The sequence below is a fragment of the Ranitomeya imitator genome, chromosome 8, assembly GCF_032444005.1.
Source record: "Ranitomeya imitator isolate aRanImi1 chromosome 8, aRanImi1.pri, whole genome shotgun sequence".
Lineage (NCBI taxonomy): Eukaryota > Metazoa > Chordata > Amphibia > Anura > Dendrobatidae > Ranitomeya > Ranitomeya imitator.
Window position 1 is genome coordinate 171,950,491 of NC_091289.1, and position 21,369 is coordinate 171,971,859.

The 21,369-nt window shown below is 42.4% G+C and overlaps 1 protein-coding gene across 4 annotated transcripts in view; it reads left to right on the forward strand.

Moving 5' to 3' along the window:
• Positions 1-5,317: 5,317 nt before the first annotated feature.
• The window catches only part of SLC1A7 (solute carrier family 1 member 7), an 86,798-nt gene continuing 70,746 nt past the window's right edge, over positions 5,318-21,369 (forward strand). Inside the window, exons 1-2 of one of the 4 annotated variants that reach the window (XM_069737891.1) lie at positions 5,318-5,563; positions 6,987-7,066. In XM_069737891.1, coding sequence (XP_069593992.1) covers positions 5,423-5,563; positions 6,987-7,066 — 221 coding nt within the window. In that variant the 5' untranslated portion in view covers positions 5,318-5,422. Of the gene's footprint in view, positions 5,564-6,986; positions 7,067-19,137; positions 19,384-21,369 lie in introns of those variants that run through there. The other 3 variants (XM_069737890.1, XM_069737893.1, XM_069737892.1) reach the window with 3 other exon arrangements.

Below are 21,369 nucleotides of genomic sequence, written 5' to 3' on the forward strand. Positions count from 1 at the left end.
GTTTGCAATTAAAGAATCGTATTTTAGCTTTGCTGCTGGCCGTGGTTTCAAATGTAGCTTTTAATCCAGCAAATATGCGTTCAACAGTGCCTTTTAGATCAGCTGCCCATGCTGTGACTTCTCGCTTAGCATGGCCACTTAACTGCATCATCAGGAGACTAACACGCTGAACTTCACCCACAGGGAACATGTCAAAATGGGCCAGCATCTTTTCTCTGAAATCGTCAAGGGTATTAGGCTCACCTTCATACATTGGAAGCCATGGGCCACCCGGGGTATATGGCATCAGCACCGGCATGATGGGCACCACTCCTTGCACCGCTGCGCTGCCGGACTCTCTATTGACACTCTGTCTTTCAGCTGCATTAGCGTTGCCGGGTGCTGCGGCGTCTCCGTGCTGCGACATACTGTGCCCCCTTAGTTAATCCGGACCCTTCCGGTCCTCCGCTTCCGTCAGGATAGTGTAGATTCGTTCCGCTGTGCAGCAGGATCGATTTTCCCCTTGCTCTGATGTCAGAGCGCTCAGCTTGGTGCCGCCCACAATGACACGCCCCCTGCTGCTCCCGCCCGCCACGCGCTCTGTAATGGCGGATTCTGAAGTTTTTCAGTTAGACTGGGGCTCAGGTGATGGCGTAGCTCAATTAACAGTCTCGTGCCTAACGGTTATGAGGTGATTACCTCAGGGGATGGCGGCCATCTTTACTCCATTATAACCAATGGGGAAAAGTCACTTTCAATAGTTTTCAATGGGGAATGGATTTTTCTTTAATAAAGTCAATTTTCAAGATTTTTCATCCCAGTTTTCACAGTTTTGGGCACACAATACCCGGTATACGGGCTGGCTAGATCCTGTTCGTGACGCCAATTGTGACGCCCAGGAGACCGGGATACCCAGCACCGGACCAATGGAGTCTGTCTCTTGAGGGAGATGTCACGGGTGGCTTGACCCGGTGCTGTGGCCTCAGGCAATGCACAGTGTAAGGGGTATCATGAGGGGACAGGCACTTACTTGATCAGCAGCAGGTTCTCCCAGCGGTGACGATCCCGATCCTGGATAGATGGCTATTGTCCAAATGAAAGACTGAGGCACTGAAACGTTTAACCAGTTTACTTTGACATAAAAGGATTTACAACCAGTCCTGTCACCGGAGTCTGTATGGGAACTCTGAGTTACTTTGACCCTGCCGGGGTCTTCGCCTCTTATTGTGCGCAATTTCTGTGTGGCCCTGCTGCTGTATGTGAACTGGCTGCCGGCCCAATCTGTCCCCTCCGGGTCCTGGTTCGACGGGCAACCCGAGTCCTTTTATCGGTTTACCCCCTCTGGGAGTACCGCTGAACTCTGTGTCTGTTGCTGCGTCCGGCCCTAGTGAAGCTGATATCACCTCACGTTTTTCCGGTTGCTGTATTATATATAATGAATACAGCCACGGATCCGGTATCCGTCTTTGCGCCTGTTCTGAGTAGTGATTAATGCTACCCGGTTCTCACAATGTCCTTTTTCTCTATCCCTCTTCTCCTCAGGCCGGTGATTTAGGCCTGGTAACAGTCACAGGGCTGTTAGGCTATGTTCACACTTTGCAGATTCCACTGCGGATTTTTCCGCAGCAGAATTACAAAATCCGCAGTGAAAACCGCAGCGCGTTTTCACTGCGGATTTATCGCGGTTTTTACTGCGTTTTCTTCTGCGGATTTTCAACTGCAGTTTTCTATTGGAGCAGCTGAAAATCCGCAGAAAAGAAGTGACATGCTGCGGAATGTAATCCACAGCGTTTCCGCGCTGATTTTTCTGCAGCATGTGCACAGCGTTTTTTGTTTCCCATAGGTTTACATTGAAATGTAAACTCATGGGAAACTGCTGCGGATCCGCAGCGGTCAAATCCGCTGCGGATCCGCAGCGGTCAAATCCGCTGCGGATCCGCAGCAAAATCCGCAAAGTGTGAATATAGCCTTAGAGATTCAACTGTATGACCTCTCACTTTCAGCTCCTTAGCCCAACTGCCATTTCTTCTCTCAGACCAGAATGGATCAAGGGGAGTCTCTGGAGCTCCCCCTTCTGGCCGGAGATGGTAGTGCAGTCTTGCTATTTTAGTATTTGTACTTACTGTCAGTAACTATTTTTGTGGCAAATACCCCTAGGGGTGCCACATTTGCATGTCATCTTCTATATATAGCATATACCTGTATGTCATCTCCTCCTGTATATAGTATATACCTGTAGGTCATCTGCTCCTGTATATAGTATATACCTGTGTGTCATCTCCTCCTGTATATAGTATATACCTGTATGTCATCTCCTCCTGTATATATATGTACCTGTATGTCATCTCCTCCTCTATATAGTATATACCTGTGTGTCATCTCTCCTGTATATAGTATATACCTGTGTGTCATCTCCTCCTGTATTAGACCTCGTTCACACGTTATTTGCTCAGTATTTTTCCCTCAGTATTTGTAAGCTAAATTGGCAGCCTGATAAATCCCCAGCCAACAGGAAGCCCTCCCCCTGGCAGTATATATTAGCTCACACATACACATAATAGACAGGTCATGTGACTGACAGCTGCCGTATTTCCTTTATGGTACATTTGTTGTAGTTTGTCTGCTTATTAATCAGATTTTTATTTTTGAAGGATAAGACCAGACTTGTGTGTGTTTTAGGGCGAGTTTCGTTTGTCAAGTTGTGTGTGTTGAGTTGCGTGTGGCGACATGTATGTAGCGACTTTTGTGAGATGAGTTGTGTGTGGCAACATGCGTGTAGCAACTTTTTGTGTGTCGAGTTGCATGTGACAGGTTAGTGTAGCAACTTGTGTGCAGCAAGTTTTGCGCATGGCGAGTTTTGCACGTGGCGAGTTTTGTGTGGTGCCTTTTGAGTATGTGCAAGTTTTGTGTGAAGAAATTTTGCATGTGTTGCAACTTTTGTGCATGTGGCAATTTTTCCGCATGTGCAAGTTTTGCATGTGGCGAGTTTTCCATGAGGTGAGTTGTGCACTTGTGGCGAGTTTTGCAAGAGCCTAGTTTTTGCATGTGGCGAGTTCTGCGCGTGGCGAGTTTTGAGCGGCGACTTTTGTGTTTCGACTTTTATGTGGCGAGGTTGGAGAATGTGTGGTGAAATGTGTGCTGAGGGTGATATGTGTTCAAGCACGTGGAAGTGTGTGGCGCATTTTGTGTGTGTGTTCATATCCCCGTGTGTGGTGAGTATCCCATGTCGGGGCCCCACCTTAGCAACTGTACGGTATATACTCTTTGGCGCCATCGCTCTCACTCTTTACGTCCCCCTTGTTCACATCTGGCAGCTGTCAATTTGCCTCCAACACTTTTCCTTTCATTTTTTCCCATTATGTAGATAGGGGCAAAATTGTTTGGTGAATTGGAACGCGCGGGGTTAAAATTTCACCTCACAATATAGCCTATGATGCTCTCGGGGTCCAGACGTGTGACTGTGCAAAATTTTGTGGCTGTAGCTGCGACGGTGCAGATGCCAATCCCGGACATACACACACACATACACACACACACATTCAGCTTTATATAGTAGATTTTTTGTTGTATTTTTAATCTGTGCACAATATTTCAATTTTATGTATGAGAATATTTCTGTTTATATCCAAAGACAAAAGCAGAAAAATTCAATGCGTAAATTGACATTCTGAAGATTTCCACTTTGCATTTTCCCTGCCTGTTCAGATGAAATTTGGTAAAATCTAATATCTACTTTGCTGCTGCAATACAGCTGTGGGTTTTCTAAATCCTAATGGAAAATCTGTAGCATATCCATCTATATATATATATATATATATATATATATATACACACACAGTATATATGTAATAAATGCTGACATATGTACTGGCATGACATTTAGCCATAGTCTGTGCGCAGTTACGATATCTCGTCTGTAAATGTCGCATCCTTGCACTGAAAAGAGTGAAATCTACATTGGAAAATGCAGCGAAATGCGATGCAGCAAATACATCACGTGGGGCCGTTCCCTTAGTATTGATAAATGAAGATCTTGATAATAGCTGTGAACTGATAAATGCAAATTACGAAGTTGCATCATTTTTATTTATAAAGTGACAACTCCTATATTATTCACTAATGTATTATTCATAATCGCTTTTATTTCATATTAACCATTGCATATCTAATATATAATTGCCTAGAATACTACTTCCTGCAATTTGTGCCAACTTCCGGAGCTAATGTCCGGAGCTAATGTCCGGAGCTAATGTCCGGAGATAAGTGACGTCAACAGTGTCCAGTGTCTGATTGGTTGCCGCCTGCTGCGAGCGACCAATCAGAAACGTGCCGTACTGTGACACACTCCGCCCGCCATTTTGGTGTGATTTTTGAATTTTTACCTCACAGCAAGTTTCTACTGCGTGGAGGCGGGCCCAGTGACGTTGCTCTTCAAGCTCCTGCCGAATTTCGTCAAAAAAATGATAATACCATTTACCAAAACTATATATATTTAGTTGTGAAGTGGTTCAGTGACATTTTCACACCAATTTTGAAGTTTTGTTTGGTGTTTTCTCCATATACTGCCTATTATTCACTGACTGTTATACTGAGAGACTGCCGTTTATTAACCTCTTCTTTGCCACATTGGGTATATTGCTCTATTATTTGCCACATAAGGACATTGTCCATTATTGCCCAGCAATTTCTCTGCAATATAAACTGCCTATTTATTAATATCTGCATTCCTGCAAATAACTATTGCCTATTATTAACTGGGTATTTTCCTACTACCTGACATTGTTCTTAAGCAAAGAACCGTTGTTGTGGCATTTGCCACAACACGCAAAGTTGTCGTCTGATGTCTTTCATCCCTCCCCTCATAAGCATGTTCATGGATCCTGTGTAACTGTACCTTAAATAACAAGAATTGTCAAGAGCTGGTCAGTGCAGCCATTTTTTGTTCTTTCTTACTATTATTTATTAATTGTATTATTTTTACATTTGAATAAATAAAGTATATATGGATTCTAGACTCCCGATTCTTTAGAATCGGGCTGCCATCTAGTCTATAATAAATAACTACTCCTGGGCTTGATATCATTATTATTATTATTTTATCTATTATTTAAACGCACGCTGCGGACTGTTGATATTGCCGCGGTCACGTAGAGCTCTCCCTCATATGTATGTCTTGCTGTTGTGCAGCCATATTCTTTTCCAATTATCCCAAGCTCCCTAATCTCCTCCCAGGCTCCTAATGATGAAGTCAGTAATAGGATTGGGGGTATTAATTTGGGACAGTAATGCCAGCTGCATGGCTTATGGGTGAGGGGTGACCTTGTGGGCTGGCCAGCCTGTGCTGGCTTTGATCTGATCTCTAGGGAACGTGAGTTGGCTTTTCCCGGAGTGGCGTAGTCCCTCTGTGGGACGCCGATCATCCCCTGGGCATTTCTGGGACACAATGGCAGGGGCACTGGATGCAGTACTGGCTAGAGCCAAGGATGTGTGCAAGAGGAATGGCCTGCTTATCCTTTCGGTGCTTTCTGTAATCGTTGGATGCCTCTTGGGTTTTTTCCTTCGGACGAGACGTCTTTCTGAGCAGGTCAGTATTATGGAATGACTGTGAGGGATGGATTGCCTACATTGTGTGTTTGGAGGGGATTACAAAATGGCAAATACAATAAGAGCAGAATACTGACGTGCACTAAATTAAAATAGACGAACGGATTGTTACGTGTGCATATAGTTACCCAAAAAGGGACATTGCCACCAGAAAGGACTGTGTACATATGTGCGCTCTACTTATAGGACAACTTCTAATCCAATGATTAACATATGTATTCCTCGTCATCCTCTACTTTTCATTCTTTCGAATCTCCATGTAATGTATCTACATCTGTATTTTTCATATTCCCCTCCCCGAAGCAGGAACATCCCAAATGTTGTGATCAAAAAGGCTGGGTCTTAATCACTTAGGGTGGAGCTTGAAGACATGATGACAGAACGGGGAAAAATACAGATTTCGGAAATTTGATCTTTTACCTTTTAAAGTAATCCCTTGTAAGACCAATTGCAGATTGCAAATTTTTATTTTTCCCCCAAAAAAATGTTTCTTTCTTTTACAATTTTATGTCAAGGCAACAATTTGCAATCAGATTCTCTCCCAAATTTTGCAAGAATTTTAACTGGATTTTTCTTTTTTACTTTACATTACATTTTTTACTTTACATCTTCAGAATTTGTTTTAGTCTTTGCCTGATGAAGAGACCTGTGTAGTCTCGAAAGCTTGCAATTTGTTACCATCTTTTCAGTTAGCCATTAAAAGGTATCAACCACTGAGGACTCTCAATTCTAAATATTTTTCTTTTTTACTTTGCGTTTTTTGCAATTTTTCATCCACAGTTTCTCATCTTGTCACATAATGGTCACACATGGTAAGGCCATACGAGATATGAAATATGTATACAATGAGGGATATACTATTGCTACACTGCCAAAAAATGCTGCCGGCACAGCTGTCCTCCGCGCACATCAGCTCAAGGAGATTGGCCCACATATTGCATTACTGAGCGCTTATGACCTTCTGCGGATCTTGATAGTTATCAAGATATCGTGCGGTTCTCAGTTTAATCATTACGTTGGGTCAAAGTACAACACAACAGATTTTGGGACAACCTGGCAGCGTCTTATTGCGTACGGTCATCTTCAATATATTGTTAGAGCTGTAGTTGGGTAAAGTTGGATACAATGGTGGTGTATCTATTAAAAAAAAAAATCTGGGTCTTAAAAATGTGAAAATCAATTGACCGCTTTGTATAATCGTTAGATAGGTCGGCGGAATAAGGTCATCCATGGCCATCATTAGAGCGTGAGATGTCCGACCCCTCTGTGCACCACCAACAAGATCCCATAAATCACTTAACCAAATTAAGGCCGTCACGTGAAAACAAATGTGTGAACGGTTTCTCCTCTAGGGTTGTTCTCACCTGACCCTGATGGACCTCTCTTTGTCTTATGTTGTACAGGAGATTAGTTACTTTCAGTTTCCTGGAGAACTTCTTATGCGGATGCTGAAGATGCTCATCCTACCCCTTGTGGTATCGAGGTAAAATAAAATATTGTTGCGTCTCCTTGGTTTTTTGGTTCATATTGGATTCTTTTCACTACAGTTTTTTTTTTGCGTTGATTAATATATTTTTTTTGCCAGATGGTTTGAAATGGTAAGATGTGATATTATAAAAGATTTGGGACACAATAGCATTGGTGTCTCAATGGTGGGTGTCACCGCCACTATGGTACCCCATAACTGTGGTAGCCGGGATCAACTCGCACCATCCAAAAGTACCAGTTTCGGATTCAACCAGTGCTAATTGGTGGCGCGGGAACTTTACGCAGATCTGAAGCCCTGTGGAGAACATGTATATCACAGAGTTCCTTCATTATTCCTAATCTTGAGGGATGGGTGGATATACGAGTGGCCATTGCATTGGCTATGGCGTATGGTACATCCAAATAATGGGCTTGATTTGGAGGACCAATTTTGATTTCAACCCTGATTTCGATAGTAATTAATGTCTCTGTTCACCTTTCCATAGTATTTTGGGGGAGTGTGCTCATCGGACAGCACACTGTTCCATTAATAACCTGCTTGCCCCATTAATTTTTCACATATGTTGATAAAAAAAATCGCAGCATGCACCAGTCTGTTCCAGAACAAGTCCATGACGGGCATCTCCCAAAATTCTTGGGCTCCATGTTCAGCATCCCTTTCAATGAACAGTGAGGTCGGGTGTATGCTCCACGGCTTCATTGTTGCACTGCCCGCGCCCAAGGAGTTTGAACCTTATTGCTCACTTATAATATTAATTTTATGGTAATACGAAAAGGGGCTTGTTCGAAAATATATAAAGGGTTCAGTAAAGATATGGAGGTGGTTTAGGGTGACTATGGAAGCTGAATGGTTCCCTTTAAATAAAGATTACCAGTAACTTATTTCTTTTTAAAATGCATCCATAGGCTTTAAATATAAATTATAGGGAATCTGTCAGTAAGTTCAAGACCCCAAAAGACATATTTGGACATGCCAGACTTGGAAATGTACACCCATCAGCATCTTTATATCTTCTATGTGTTTCTACATTCCCCCAAAAAATAGCATTTCAATTCCTATGTAAATGAGGTGTTAAGTGCTCTGGCCATGAAAGAGCACTTAAAAGGTCGCTGCCTCTAGGGCTTGTTTCCCCCCCCCCCCCCAGCATCAGCTTATTTAGGCCGGTTTCACACGTCAGTGGCTCCGGTACGTGAGGTGACAGTTTCCTCACGTACCGGAGACACTGACTCACGTAGACACATTGAAAGCAATGTGTCTCTGCACATGTCAGCGTGTTTTCACGGACCGTGTGTCCGTGTGCAAAACTCGGAGACATGTCAGTGTTCGTGGGAGCGCATGGATTACACGGACCCATTAAAGTCAATGGGTCCTTGTAAAACACGTACCGCACACGGACGCTGTCCGTGTGCAGTCCGTGTGCCATGCAGGAGACAGCGCTACTGTAAGCGCTGTCCCCCCCACGTGGTGCTGAAGCGGCCATTCATATCTTCTCTCCAGCAGCGTTCGCTGGAAAGAAGATATGAAAAATCCTTTTTTTTTTGTCCTCGTGTTTAAATTAAAGATCCCTGTCGCCGACCCCCTCCCACCCCCTGTGCGCCCGCCCGCTGGTAATAAAATACTCACCCGGCTCCCTCGCAGCTTCTTCTCAGCGCCGCACCTTCTCCTGTATGAGCGGTCACGTGGGGCCGCCGATTACAGTCATGAATATGCGGCTCCACCTCCCATAGGGGTGGAGCCGCATATTCATTACTGTAATAAGCGGCACCACGTGACCGCTCATACAGGAGAAGGTGCGGCGAGGACAGGACGCTGCGAGGGAGCCGGGTCTGCGAGGGAGCCGGGTGAGTATTTTAGTAGCAGCGGGGGGGGGCGCACAGGGGGTGGGAGAGGGTCAGCGACAGGGATCTTTATTTTAAACACGAGGACAAAAAAAAAAGGGATTTTGCATATCTTCTTTCCAGCGAACGCTGCTGGAGAGAAGATATGAATGGCCGCTTTAGCACCAGATGCAGGGGACAGCGCTTATCTCTAGCGCTGTCTCCTGCACGCTCCGTGTGGTACCCAGTCGGCACACGGACCGCACCTGTGCCACACTGATGTACCACGGGAGCACACGGACACGGATAACTCCGGTACCGATTTTTCCGGTACCGGAATTATCTGGACGTGTGAGACTGGCCTTAGCTTGATTGATAGATCACTGTCTGTCTGATGTCCGGCACCAGGCGAGGAAATTAGTGAGATATTAAATCAAGCTAAAGAGTGTGAGGCTCGGCAGGAAAACAAGTTATGGAGGCAGTGGCTTGTTTAGTGCTCAGTCAAGCCCAGAGCACTTAATACCTCATTTGCATAGGAACTAAAAAGCTAAATTCTCAGGAATGTAGAAACAGATAGAAAATATAAAGGTGTTGATGGATTTACATTTCCACGATCTGCATATTATATATCCATTTTTGTTCTGAGGGTGTCGAGGGCAGTTGACTTTACTCACAAATTCCTTTAAATGCATTTTTCACGCTGTGCTTAGAACAGATCATTAATTTTGATCCCAGGAGACAGCTGATCAGCACAATGAATCTTCGCGTCCTCTTCAATGCTTACATAGGCGACAAAGTGGTTTATAGACCCCCCCCCCACACCAAAATATTACTGGCTGTCAATATTGAAGCCCCTTTAATATCAGGCAGTCCATTAATGTGTAATGCTTAATTTCCCCTGTGGTGGCACTGCAGGGAAATATAACACAGCCAGGTTTCCCCATAGACTTCTACAGGGAGACACTTTGATAGTAAGTTTATTGTTAGATAACCCTTCTAAGGGTCCATGAAATATGGCCCGTGCTCGGATCACAATACCGTGACGTGCTGGTCAGGCCGGGTACATATTGTTCGAATGTAGACTGTCATATAGACAAAAAAAAATTTTTTTTGCTGTGTTTCTAGCCTTATAGCCCTAAATATCTTTTCTCAAGTATTGATCTCCAACCATTTTACTATGGCTTTTTCTACACTCTCGAAACCCCGACTCCAAACACTACAGAACCAAAGTGACATTTTGCTGCCCTCTAATCATTGTGATCCTTTTTTTTTTTCTTATGACTGTATAATGGCTGACCATGTATGCAATGAAGTCTTTAACTGGCACATTGGAAACATGGACATCTGGAGACTCAGAGGGGGAGAAGGATAAAGACTAAGACTCATTTTAACCTATATATTTATTAATTCCATACACCAATCCAGTGCAACATGAAGATATTAAGCCATAAGGCAGATTAATAATATCATGGCGGTATTGCAGGAGCAGCTGGTCTACACTATACAGTAAGATTATCATGCAATTCGACAGGTTTCATCACAAAATATAGGGAATATAGGATACTGCCATGTGGCGCAAAGTGATAGAAAGATGCATCTTCATATTTTATTTATAATCCCAGAGGTCTAGATACTATAAAGCTGCTGGTGTACGGACTATAGAGAAAGTGGAAACTCCATTTGCAGACACGTGTTTCGGGCGTTTGCCCCTCATCAGTGCAAAGCAGGAGATGTGATTTGGCTAGGTAAGAGGGCTCTGACTGGGGGTCTGAGAGGTAAAATTTCTCCTTGTAGAGAGCAAAAAAATCAGCGTAGGGTGACTTATAAGACGTGCAATGCTTCCTTGGGTATTTAAATATGCAAGTACATGGCTGCAAGTGTAGTTTCTGGATTGTCAGATACAAGGCCCTTTAATGGTTCAAAATTGACTTTTAGGATTGCTACTGTGAAAAGAGACCACTACAGTTTCCATTCTCTTTCTTTCCAATGTGGTTATTTGCATATTTAAATTCCCCAGAGAGCATTGTATGATCTGTAAGTCTCAATATAGCAACTTAGCTTTTGCGCACCTGTTGCCGGTATCTCGGCTCTGCTTCCTTCCCTTGGGTCCGCTGTCCTCTGTTGTGTTCCACATTGGGTTTAGCAAGCTGTCTGATGTGGGTCAATCACATCATCTCCCTAGGCCTATGGAAGGACCACTAAAATGGATTACGGCTCTAGTGTCTATGTTTGGTGTGGTCCAACTCATTGGTCCTGCCATCCTTGCTTTGCTCCACTACACCTGTACTACTGGACCTGAGTTTCCTGCATGTGTCAAGTCCTCACTCCTCACGTGCCTTCTTGCCTGCTGCACCGAGCAACAAGTGCTAAGCATCTCTGGGAACTCCTTCAACATTGTTGGAAGACCATTCCCGGTGACTATGTCTTGAAGCTCATCAAGAGAATGCCAAGAGTGTGCAAAGCAGTCATCAAAGCAAAAGGTGGCTACTTTGAAAAACCTAGAATATAAGACATAATTTCAGTTGTTTCACACTTTTTTGTTAAGTATATAATTCCACATGTGTTAATTCATAGCTTTGATGCTTTCAGTGTGAATTTACAATTTTCATAGTCATGAAAATACAGAAAAATCTTTAAATGAGAAGGTGCGTCCAAACTTTTGGTCTGTACTGTACATTAGATAAAAGTTGTCCAAAGCTGCCGATTTCTGTGGGACCGCCTGACCATCCAATGTGTATGGGGGCTTCCTAACTCTCCACCATAGCTTGATGATATTGGGGGACAGAAGGTTCGATCACTTGGAATTTCAACATTATTATTATTATTATTATTATTATTTATTTATATAGCACCATTGATTCCATGGTGCTGTACATGAGAAGGGGTTCCATACAAATTACAGATATCACTTACAGTAAACAAACTAACAATGACAGACTGGTACAGAGGGGCGAGGACCCTGCCCTTGCCGGCTTACATTCTACTGGATAGTGGGGAAGGAGACAGTAGGTTGAGGGTTGCAGGAGCTCAGATGGTGTTGAGGTGGCCGTGTGGTCATTACAGGTTGTAGGCTTTCAGGTTTCTTTTGAAGGATCCAAATGTGGTGGATAACCGGACGTGTTGGGGCACATTATTCCAGAGGATGGGGGATATTCGGGAGAAGTCTTGGAGGCGATTGGGTGAGGAGCGAATAAGCGTGGAGGAGAGAAGGAGGTCTTGTGAGGACCAGATTTTGATCCTTTTGTTTTCGGAACAGATAAGCCACCATCAGAGGTAAAAAAAAATGTTTAGTGCGTGGCCGAGCCGTAAGCTCGTATATATGGAGTTCAGGAGAGATAGCCGTCATTCAGATGACATCTATCGCATGGGTTCATCCAGCTTTAGACACTGAAGTAATTCAGAAGTTGCAGAATAGGTTATTAAACTACTTTATTCACAATTTTCAGATTTTTTTTGTATTATTTCAGAAAAATATGGAAACAAACTTGAGCGCCAGCAGAGGGCAGCAGAATAGGGACGTAAACCACTGTAGTATGTAAAATCCGAAAACAGAGTAAATGCTCCCATGTTTTCGTAACTATGTGAAATGGCAGAAGCCACGACCGGCGTGACGTGTACAATGTATAAAGGGATCCTGAATGCAGACCGAGGACAATGATATACATTTGTCACCAAAATTGTAGCTTTGCGCCTACAGAAACATAGAACCTCAGAATAGTCTATTGTTTAACCCCGTATTGAAAATTGACATCTGTACACTTTGCCGTACATGTATGCAACTGTGCCTGCGCGATCATAAGGTCAAGGAGAGGTAATGGAGAGCTGATCTGTCAGAGCTGCTCCTACGCAGGCTGAACCAGCGCACCAAAGCGTTACAGTAATGCCCATTCGTTGAATGACTACTACGTAACGCTGCTTTAATAATCCGGGCAATGTGTGGCCGGCCGAGGCTCTCTCCAGCCGATTGGTGGGAAATTAGGCTGAAAGACGTAAAACAAAGTTTGTCTTCTTGAAACAACTGGTTTAAAGGGTTAAAAATGTAATCATTAATTAGCAATTCAGTTATTAAAAAAGCATATTCTCTAGTGCTTTCTTTATCCTTGTATTACTTCACATTGATGAAATACATTATGATTATGGGACTTGGGAAGTTGGAAGCCTGAATTCATTTTTTGGCCTCCTTTGCGCGCTCAGTATTTGGTCAGTATTTTACATCAATGTTTGTAAGCCAAAATCAAGAATGGAACAATCAGAGGAAACATAGAATAGAAAGATTTGCACCTGTTCTTTGTTTTGGAGACACTCCTGGTTTTGGAATACAAATACTGATGTGTGAATGAGGCCTTATGGGTATAGATGCAGGGCCGGATCCAGCTTTATGAGGGCCCTTGGGAAATCTAATTCCCGGTGGGCCTCTCTTTGCCTTAAATTTGTTCTACAAGGGCTATAACTTTTTTATTTTTTGGTTGTTAGAGTTGTATCAGGACTTGTTTTTAGCGGTATGAACCGTAGATTTTATCATTCCCATTTTGGGGTCCATAAGATTTTCTGATCTGTTCTTATTCCAATATTTTGGGAGGCGAATTTACTAAACAATAACAAACTTTTTTTTGTTTGAATGTCCACCATATGTAATAAATATATTTTACCGGTTTGGATCAGTTTTTAACATTTTATTTACACTCCAGGAAGTGTGTGATATGAATATATATATACAGCAGAGTAGGTGAAACGTATATTTCTAAAGGTGCTATTAACATGAAATTCTCACCAGATATCAGTAACAACCCATCCAAATCATACCAGGCAGAGAAATGAAACCATAGATATATATATAAATTAAGTTATGTGAAATAATAAGAAATTACATAGGGAAAAAATATTGAACACGCTTATTGAAATACTTATTTAATACTTCATACAAAAGCCTTTGTTGGTGATGATGGTTTAAAAAGCCTCTTGTATGGAGAAACTAATCGCAGGCATTGCTCAGGTGTGATTTTGGCTCATTCTCCCACACAAACACTCTTCACATCCTGAAGGTCGCGTAGGCTTCTTCTATGAACTCTGAGCTTTAGTTCCTTCCATTTTCTGTAGGATTCAGGTGCGGTGATCGCTCGTCCATTTTAGCAGCTTTATTTTCTTTCTCTGAAACTAATTGAGTTTCCTTGTCTTTGTGTTTGGGATCATTCTCTTGCTGAAATGTCCTCCCTCGTTTCATAGTCATATCTTGGTAGATGACAGCAGATTTTTGTCAAGAATGTCTCAGTACATTTGTCGATTCATCCTTCCTTCAATTATATGAAGTTTGTCAGTGCAGTATGCTGAAAAGCAGCCCCACACCATGATGTTCCCACCTCCAAACTTCACTGTTGGTATGTTGTTTTTGGGGTGATAGGCAGTGCCTTTTGGCCTCCAAACATGGTACATATTATGGCATTCAAAGAGTTCAATTTTGGTCTCATCTTACTGTATTATCCCAGTATTTCACAGGTTTGTCAAAATGTTGTTGAGCTTTAGACACTCTTAAACATGCTTTCTCTTCAGCAATGGAGTCCTTTGTGGTGAGGCATACAGACCATGGAGGTTGAGTGCATTACTTTTTAGTTTTTTTGTTGTTTTTTTTTACACAATTGTACCTGCTGATCCCAGGTCTATCTGTAGCTTTCCAAACGTGGTCCTTAGATTTTGGACAACTCTTCTCATAATTCTTTTCACTGTTCTGTCTGAAATCTTGCGGGGATCAACTGGTCATGGCCTGGAAATCACTCCGAACAGGAGCCACCTGTAGGAAACCCGCCTTGACCTTGATTGGGTGACTGAACTAACTATGCTGACAGCTCAGCACTCCCAAGCCTCAGATAGGACTACTGAACTGTCTATCATGATACTGACAGCTCAGCACGCCACTGCCCCCGATTGGACGGCTGAACTGCCATTCACACTGAGTGGAGGAATTGTGACATAACCAATGCCATCAGTATGGTTTGCAACAATAAGCTTGTGAAAGTCTTGAAACAACTCTCTGATTTTACCAAACATGAGATGTTCCTTGTGTGGCACCTTGATAATGAGACGCCTTTTTATAGGCCATCATTTGAACCAGCTGATATTATTTTTCACTAAGTGGCAGAATTGCTTTCTAATTACTGCAGATTTCAGCTGGTGTCAGGACTTTCCATGGCTTTTTACGCCTGTCTTTCATGTTTTCAATACTTTTCCCTGTGTCATTTGCCATTATTACACATAACGTAATTTATGAACCTCTATGGTTTGATTTCTTTTGCCTGTGTGGAGTGGATGGGTTGTCACCGACATCTTGTGAGAAATTCATGTCAATTGTACCTTTAGAAATGTATTTTCGTTTAAAATTGGTGACGCATTCAATACCTTTCACCCGCTGTGTGTGTATAGATGTGTGTATGCATATATATATATATATATATATATATATATATATATATATATATATATATACATACATATATATACAGTCATAGCCAAAATTTTTGAGAATGACACCAAAATTGTATTTTCACATGATCTGCTGCCCTCTGGTTTTTATTAGTGTTTGTCTAATGTTTACATCACGTACAGAAATATAATTGCAATCATATTATGAGTACCAATAGGTTATATTGACAGTTAGAATGAGTTAATGCAGCAAGTCAATATTTGCAGTGTTGACCCTTCTTCTTCAAGACCTCTGCAATTCTCCCTGGCATGCTCTCAATCAACTTCTGGACCCAATCCTGACTGATAGCAGTCCATTCTTGCATAATCAATGCTTGCATTTTGCCAGAATTTGTTGGTTTTTGTTTGTCCACCCGTCTCTTGATGATTGACCACAAGTTCTCAATGGGATTAAGATCTGGGGAGTTTCCAGGCCATGGACCCAAAATCTCTATGTTTTGTTCCATGAGCCATTTAGTTATCACCTTTGCTTTATGGCAAGGTGCTCCATCATGCTGGAAAAGGCATTGTTGGGCGCCAAACCGCTCTTGGACGGTTGGGAGAAGTTGCTCTTGGAGGACATGCTGGTACCATTTTTATTCATGGCTGTGTTTTTAGGCAAGACTGTGAGTGAGCCGATTCCCTTGGCTGAGGAGCAACCCCACACATGAATGGTTTCAGGATGCTTTACAGTTGGCATGAGACAAGACTGGTGGTAGCGCTCAACTCTTCTTCTCCGAATAAGCTGTTTTCCAGATGTCCCAAACAATCGAAAAGGGGATTCATCAGAGAAAATGACTTTGCACCAGTCCTCAGCAGTCCACTCCCTGTACCTTTTGCAGAATATCAGTCGGTCCCTGATGTTTTTTCTGGAGAGAAGTGGCTTCTTTGCTGCCCTCCTTGAAACCAGGCCTTGCTCAAAGAGTCTCCGCCTCACAGTGCGTGCAGAAGCACTCACACCAGCATGCTGCCATTCTTGAGCAAGCTCGGCACTGCTGGTAGTCCGATCCCGCAGCTGAAACAGTTTGAAGATACGGTCCTGGCGCTTGCTGGTCTTTCTTGGGCGCCCTGGAGCCATTTTGACAACAATGGAAGCTCTCTCCTTGAAGTTCTTGATGATGCGATAGATTGTTGACTGAGGTGCAATCTTTGTAGCTGCGATACTCTTCCCTGTTAGGCCATTTTTGTGCAGTGCAATGATGGCTGCACGTGTTTCTTTAGAGATAACCATGGTTAACTGAAGAGAAACAATGATACCAAGCACCAGCCTCCTTTTAAAGTGTCCAGTGATGTCATTCTTACTTAATCATGACTGATTGATCGCCAGCCCTGTCCTCATCAACACCCACACCTGTGTTAATGGATTAATCACTAAAACGATGTTAGCTGCTCCTTTTAAGGCAGGACTGCAATGATGTTGAAATGTGTTTTGGGGGTTAAAGTTCATTTTCTGGGCAAATATTGACTTTGTAAGTACAGTAATTGCTGTTAAGCTGATCACTCTGACATTCAGGAGTATATGCAAATTGCCATTAGAAAAAAATGAAGCAGTAGACTTTGGAAAAATTAATATTTGTCTCATTCTCAAATTTTTTGTTCATGACTGTATATATATATATATATATATATATATATACACATATATACAGTTAGGGCCAGAAATATTTGGACAGTGACACAATTTTCGCGAGTTGGGCTCTGCATGCCACCACATTGGATTTGAAATGAAACCTCTACAACAGAATTCAAGTGCAGATTGTAACGTTTAATTTGAAGGGTTGAACAAAAATATCTGATAGAAAATGTAGGAATTGTACACATTTCTTTACAAACACTCCACATTTTAGGAGGTCAAATGTAATTGGACAAATAAACATAACCCAAACAAAATATTTTTATTTTCAATATTTTGTTGCAAATCCTTTGGAGGCAATCACTGCCTTAAGTCTGGAACCCATGGACATCACCAAACGCTGGGTTTCCTCCTTCTTAATGCTTTGCCAGGCCTTTACAGCCGCAGCCTTCAGGTCTTGCTTGTTTGTGGGTCTTTCCGTCTTAAGTCTGGATTTGAGCAAGTGAAATGCATGCTCAATTGGGTTTAGATCTGGAGATTGACTTGGCCATTGCAGAATGTTCCACTTTTTGGCACTCATGAACTCCTGGGTAGCTTTGGATGTATGCTTGGGGTCATTGTCCATCTGTACTATGAAGCGCCGTCCAATCAACTTTGCAGCATTTGGCTGAATCTGGGCTGAAAGTATATCCCGGTACACTTCAGAATTCATCCGGCTACTCTTGTCTGCTCTTATGTCATCAATAAACACAAGTGACCCAGTGCCATTGAAAGCCATGCATGCCCATGCCATCACGTTGCCTCCACCATGTTTTACAGAGGATGTGGTGTGCCTTGGATCATGTGCCGTTCCCTTTCTTCTCCAAACTTTTTTCTTCCCATCATTCTGGTAAAGGTTGATCTTTGTCTCATCTGTCCATAGAATACTTTTCCAGAACTGAGCTGGCTTCTTGAGGTGTTTTTCTGCAAATTTAACTCTGGCCTGTCTATTTTTGGTATTGATGAATGGTTTGCATCTAGATGTGAACCCTTTGTATTTACTGTCATGGAGTCTTCTCTTTACTGTTGACTTAGAGACAGATACACCTACTTCACTGAGAGTGTTCTGGACTTCAGTTGATGTTGTGAACGGGTTCTTCTTCACCAAATTAAGTATGCGGCGATCATCCACCACTGTTGTCATCCGTGGACGCCCAGGCCTTTTTGAGTTCCCAAGCTCACCAGTCAATTCCTTTTTTCTCAGAATGTACCCAACTGTTGATTTTGCTACTCCAAGCATGTCTGCTATCTCTCTGATGGATTTTTTCTTTTTTTTTCAGCCTCAGGATGTTCTGCTTCACCTCAATTGAGAGTTCCTTTGACCGCATGTTGTCTGCTCACAGCAACAGCTTCTAAATGCAAAACCACACACCTGGAATCCACCCCTGACCTTTTAGCTACTTCATTGATTACAGGTTAACGAGGGAGACGCCTTCAGAGTTAATTGCAGCCCTTAGAGTCCATTGTCCAATTACTTTTGGTCCCTTGAAAAAGATGACGCTATGCATTACAGAGCTATGATTCCTAAACCCTTTCTCCGATTTGGATGTGGAAACTATCATATTGCAGCTGGGAGTGTGCACTTTCAGCCCATATTATATATATATATAATTGTATTTCTGAACATGTTTTTGTAAACAGCTAAAATAACAAAACTTGTGTCACTGTCCAAATATTTCTGGCCCTAACTGTATATAATTTGTGATTTATTCTTTTCTTAATATTTTAATTGTTCTTCACACTTTTTAGGGTCCCCGTAGGGTACTTGAAACCACTGATCACTTGATTATTTATACAATACACTACAATACTGCAATATAGCAATGTATTGTAAAATTAACAATCTCCTATGAAGACAATCCACAAGCATGTACAAACATGGCAGAAACTGAGGCCATCAGTTGTCACCCGGCTTGACAACGTTATTGGCACCCCGCAGTCATGTCTCAGGGAGGTAGCTGCGTGTTGGAAGGGATACCTCCCTGTCCATCTGCAACCCCTGGCAGTTGTTGCAAGTGGAAATTTGGACTGTGTGGGTCCCCAAGTGTAGTGGGTCCCATTACTTGCTCAGGTTCATCAGGTGCTGACACTTGTCCTGTAATACACGGCAGGTTTAGTTTGGATGATGGTGTGCTCTATAAGCTGCCGGGTGTTGCTTAGCAACCAGTGTCAGTGGCAGCCATGACTTCAGGAGGGCCTTGTAAATGTCGGCAATTGTATAATTACTTTGGAGCGGGAAGGGGAAGCTAGCAGACATTTCGTAGCCTCCCGGGTGGAGGGATAAATGTGTGTCCTCTTCGTTATATAATATTAATACATCATATACTCTGATGTAACCAGAACCATGTGTGCGTATGTGTCAGAGAACCGGAAATATGGATGCTATGAGATGGTGACGAGGAGATGGATGCTGCTTACCTTCCCCACAAGTAAGAATTATGACTCCGGCATTGGAAAATATTACCACAGTGACATCATCCCTATTTTTCATTTAATTTATTTTTTTTAGTCTGAGCTGGACGCAGTTGTAACGACCCCTCAGCTGTGACAATTTTTAGGGTTTTTTCAGGCTTTGAATATAAACATGAAAGAAAACATTTGTCCACTGACAGCAGAGAGCTAGAAAATGGTCTAGAAAATGGAGAACTTTTGTCCACTTTTGAAAACAATCTTCTTTTCTTACTTGTATGCATTTTGGGCTAAAAATATTTTTTGGGCAATTGGATTTCATTAAAATTTTTGCACCATTTGCCTTCTGCATCTTTTTGACAGTTAGGGTGATCAATGAGTGGAACAGGCTGCCACGAGAGGTGGTGAGTTCTCCTTCAATGGAAGTCTTCACACAGAGGCTGGACAGACATCTGTCTGGGATGATTTAGTGAATCCTGCTTTGAGCAGGGGGTTGGACCAGATGACCCAGGATGTCCCTTCCAATTCTGCCATTCTATGATTCTATGATCCCTTGTGTTGCACTGTCTATTGCACAATGGGGTAACTGAGAATCTGTCAGGGACTTGTTGGTTATGACGGTCTGACGGGAGAGTTTGTACTCTTTTGTTTGTCTTTTTGTGAGCTACTCTCAGCTGATTTATGATCATAGACCACATTAAAGTTGAGCCTGGAAAACTAAAATGGTGTAACATTTTTAATGAAACCCAAGTTCAAAAATAAATGCATGCATTGTCAAAAATGGGCGGGCCTGACTCCTTTTTAAAAAAAAAAAATATATTTAAATAATTAAAAAAAATGTGGGGACCCCTCTATTCTTGATAACCAGCCTTGTTGAAGCTGACAGCTGAGGGTTGCAGCCACCAGCTGTCAGTTTTGCCTGGCTGGTTATTAAAAATACAATGGAACCCCCAAAATTTTTTAATCTTTTTATAGCACAGCCAGTGGCTGGTGAATACTTCCTTCAGCCGCCGCCTGTCTCACTTTTATTAGCGGCAGCAGGTGTAGGCTGATGGAAGTAGTAGTCTCATCAGCTGCCAACCATAGTCGGGAAAAGCTGCCGATGCATACTCTAGGCCAGGGATGTCAAACCCAAATACACAGTCAGTCAAAATTTAAAGCGTGGACAAAGTCGTGGACCAGCCTTGACATTTCTTTAAAAAATTCAGCAATTGAGGACGTTTTTCCTTATCAAATGTAACAATTAACTTTTTTTTTTTTTTAATGGAAACAAACTTTAAGTGGCTGTCCCATGAACAAAGTGCATTTCATTTAATAGATCTTAAAACAAAATGTTGGATATAGTATATTATATAAGAGCAGTAAAAAGCATATGACCTAAAGGGCCTAATTTAAATATCTAATAACAAAGGATACAAAATCTTGAATAATGCAGATAATAAAGTATTATGCCAACAAACGTGCCACCCAAACACAGTAAGATATCCCCCCCGACAAAGAATGTAGACTTCATCACAACCCTCCATACAGCATACAGTATAATGGGCCCTACATAGTCCTCCATACAGTATAATTGTCCCCTCACAGTCCACTATAATGTGGCTCTGCATTGCCTTCCATACAGTATACTGGCCAGACATTTTGCTTCATACAGTATAATGGCCCCACATAGTGCTGCATACAGTATAATGGCCCCACATAGTGCTCCATACAGTATAATGGCCCCACATAGTGCTCCATACAGTATAATAGGCCCACCTGTTATGACCTGGTGGTCAGGACAATAATGGACCTGGTGGTTAAGAGCACACGGAATGACCTGATAGTTACTGATAATAAAGGACGAGCTCTGGGACGTGGGAACTCTGCTGACCGCAATCCCTAATCCTATCAAACACACTAGAAATAGCCGTGGATTGCGCCTAACGCTCCCTATGCAACTCGGCACAGCCTAAGGAACTAGCTAGCCCTGAAGATAGAAAAATAAAGCCTACCTTGCCTCAAAG